This window comes from Hesperophylax consimilis, chromosome 8, assembly GCF_061612785.1.
Source record: "Hesperophylax consimilis isolate HC1 chromosome 8, BYU_Hcon_1.0, whole genome shotgun sequence".
NCBI lineage: Eukaryota > Metazoa > Arthropoda > Insecta > Trichoptera > Limnephilidae > Hesperophylax > Hesperophylax consimilis.
In genome coordinates, this window is record NC_142843.1 from 20,063,986 (window position 1) to 20,067,493 (window position 3,508).

At 34.2% G+C, this 3,508-nt stretch overlaps 1 protein-coding gene across 1 annotated transcript; it reads right to left on the minus strand.

Annotated features, from left to right (window-relative positions):
* On the minus strand, positions 1-2,821 carry LOC149421693 (uncharacterized). The gene is made up of 2 exons (XM_089634311.1): positions 1,404-2,821; positions 1-6 (listed from the first exon to the last, which is right to left on the minus strand). Exons 1-2 carry the CDS (start codon positions 2,739-2,741, stop codon positions 1-3), a joined length of 1,344 nt encoding a protein of 447 aa, XP_089490437.1. The 5' UTR covers positions 2,742-2,821.
* Positions 2,822-3,508: the final 687 nt, after the last annotated feature.

A 3,508-nucleotide genomic window follows, 5' to 3' on the forward strand; every position in this document is an offset into this window, starting at 1 on the left:
CTACTTCTGTAGGGAATGTTCAAAAGAAAAAATCATAAAATTATACAAATTTAATTAATTTTAAGTCATAATATATTTTATTTACATCATATGCAATTATAAATCTTTATAAAATATGCTTTTTTTAGTTTGGAAGCTTCGTTTTGTGCTTTTTCGTTTGTGGGACGTTATATTTTCCCTATGCAGCATCCAGCAGTAGTCGCCCATCATATTTATGGGTCATTCCGCCGTTTCGTTCAAATTTGCCTGTTTCCGCGGATTATTTTTTTTTTGCCTTTTTACTATATATTTTTATAGAAATGGGTTCCCGTACCTATCAGATGTATAAAAGTGAAAAGGGCACCTTTGTGCGACACTTGGATTCGAAGAAAATTGATGGAAGGTAATGAAGGTGTGGATGGTAATGAAAAACTGTTGGATGGTCATTTAAACATTTGGATGGTAATGAAGTTTGGTAATGAAATATTAATAGATGGTAGTGAACATGTTTAAGGTTCTTAAAATGTCTGTGAATAATGAAATTTGAATAGAAATTGAATAATAAAATAGATTTCAAATCATGCTAAGAATCATTTGACGTGGTGAGCGGATTAGGAAAAAGAAGAAAAACCTATTATAGTGAAAAACTAAATGCTTTATTCAGACTTTTGAACATTGGAGACAAGAAATACATTTTTTCATACGTAATCAGTTCTGCTTACTTATGCTTTTGCAATATCTGTATGAATTGTTAAAAAATAATGGAAAAAATATCAAAATACAAATTAAGAAAAGGCAGCTGGAACATCAAACCCAACACAACTAAAATTTTCCTATTAGGTATACTACTTACCCAGAAATTATAAGGAATAGTCAAATTCTTTATAATTACGTTTTATAAGTAGGTTTGTACACAAGAAATACAAAATTTTCACATTCCTAAGCAAACATTGTAATATTTGAAAAATAGAAATAATAAAAATAATAATTAAAAATAAGAAAAAATGAGAAGTCAATTGAAATGCAGTTTAAAATAAAATCAGAGATACTTAAAACAAACACAACATATGTAACTAATAAGTACAAGATAAAGGTCTTACATCTAAATAGGAACATAATATTTAAGGAACTTGAGATCATTCTTGCTTGTTGTGAAAGTTTTTGCTGGAAAACTATTTCAAATCAAAGTTCGGCAAATTTTTGAAAGTGAATTGTCCTCTTTCATTCTCACCTGGATCTTGCAAGCGCTGAAGAATTTGTGATTCCAAAATGAAATCGTCGTCACTAATTGTTAGCCAGACAAATTTTTTGGAATTCCCTTGAGCTTTTTTCAAAAAAATTACTTTGTACTCTAGTGTGTACTCATGTTTTCCAATAATTTTCCCAATGAAATGATGTGTCGTGTTAGTTATTTTATATTGAACCATTATCCAGTCATCTAAGTAGTATTTGAATGGCGCCTCCTTATCCTCTTTGTTGGTTTCCTCGTCAATGTCCATGTGTGGGAGTTCCACAGTTTTGGGGGACTGCTGTTTTGATTCATCGAAATCAGGATATTCTACTCTTAGGGATCGGATGAACTTCTCGAACTCACATTGATCGAAAGGATTGAATTCTTGCGTACTATTTTTATAAAGGGAATAATGCTGATAGTCGAACGGGACGTTTGAGAGTATTTTCACTTTACATTTCTTTTCTATAGTTTTAACAGGCTCGGGCGTTGAAGCAATAGTATCGTCCAAAAACATGGAGCCGTCGAATTCGCTCAATAGCATATTGTCATCAATATTATTGAAAATAGTAGGCGAGTCAATTTGTAGGCTTAAGTTTTCAATATTCATGTCAACTGTGACATCTATACAGGCTTCGTCATTTTCTACATTCAGTACTCCCAGATGTTTGCTGTGCTTACATAACAGATTGCTGTGTTGGCAACTGAAACAGCTGAGGCTTCTTAAAACAACACTGTATGGCAACGACGAAGACCAAATCACCTGATGTACTTTGATTGTTCCTTTAAATCCGGGGAGTTTTTCTGGAAATTTATTCCGATATATTTCGTCTTCTGCAATGACAGTCAATTCGACGTTTTGAACATTTTGACGGACAACTTCAGCAAACTCTTCAAAGGAACCGATGTCTCCGCCAAATTTCACGTAGTTGTCTGCAGATCTCTTCACAACCGCTCCGATGCCATCTGGGGCCCCCTTACCATGTCCCGCCTCTTGGTAGTTCCATGTGACCCTCTCGATATTAGGAACTTGATCTATTAACTTCGTTATCATATAGAAAATGTAGCGGTTCCTATATTGACTAGATGGCGAATCAGATAAGAAGTGAATCGTTGCAAGCGATGGAACCAAATCCTGCGCCATATTCAGAACAGGTACTAGATGTGCCCATATAGCTGAAGCATCATGATTGAGGCACCGACTCATCGTGCAAAATGATTTGGTTGAAGGAAGACCCGTCTGGCTGTCTGCATAGTAAAGTACTCCTGTATGAAGAGAGACTTGTCCTCGGCTGCCACCAAAATGAAAGGACTGAATTTCTTCATGGTATTTCAACCAATAGTTCTCGCTAAAATCAACATGTATGAGAACCTCCGTGTCTGTCAGATTATCTTTCAATTCTCTGATAGCGGAGTACTGCATTACGATGTTTCGTGTGTGTTTTAAGAAAACATCCATGGTGGCATCTAACTTTTCGATTATTTTACGAGGGTTGTCCTCGAGCTTCTTTTTAGTTGTTATGGTTTTCATTTTCTGGATTCCATCCTTTCCCCTGTAGGTTTGTTTTTCTATTGTCCACTCATAGTAGTTAATGTTTGTGCTGTTATTAAATTCTCCGTAATTCAATGTTTTATTTTTGCATGAACTACATGATCTTTCTAGACATTCTTTATTATTAGTATCGCAACACAGGCTTTTCAATACTTCTGTATCTGATCCTTCTACAATTATCTTTGCTTTCTTCGGAGCTTTAATGAGAAGATCAACGTTACAGTGAAGTTTGCATTGGCAAGTGTCTCGTTCTTTTTTGGGGAAAACAGTCCAGTAGGGTCTATATTTACAAAAAGTCGAATAGCTGATTTTTTGTTGTTCTTTGCAGAATTTGTCGTGGAGGTTTTTGAAGTTATCTGTAATATATCTTTTCTGTTTTTTTAAACCTTTGCGTTTCACAAATTCTTTTTTTTCCGGGAGCTACCCGGCTATTTACATCTTCTTCAAAAAAATCTTGTATCTTCCGTTTTATTTCATTTGTTTTGTTATTCTTGTTTTCAGCTAAAGTCTTTCTGATTTGAAAGGGAACTTTACTGAGTACTTTATATTTCTTTAGCTTGTTCTTGTCTCTCAGTATTTCATTCGCAAACTGTCTTTTCTCTGTTTTTTTTAAAGCCTTGTATTTTTCATTTAATCCTCGAGACAGCGATTCACTGAACAACAATTTCTTTTTTACATCTTCGACTTTATTCATTGGGATGTATTTAACTATGTCGTTTACTTTTTTCTCTACTGTATCTTCGATT

Bases quoted from the DNA above. Each gene is read 5' to 3' on its own strand.
- LOC149421693 (XM_089634311.1), bottom strand. From the start codon at position 2,741: ATGAAAACCATAACAACTAAAAAGAAGCTCGAGGACAACCCTCGTAAA.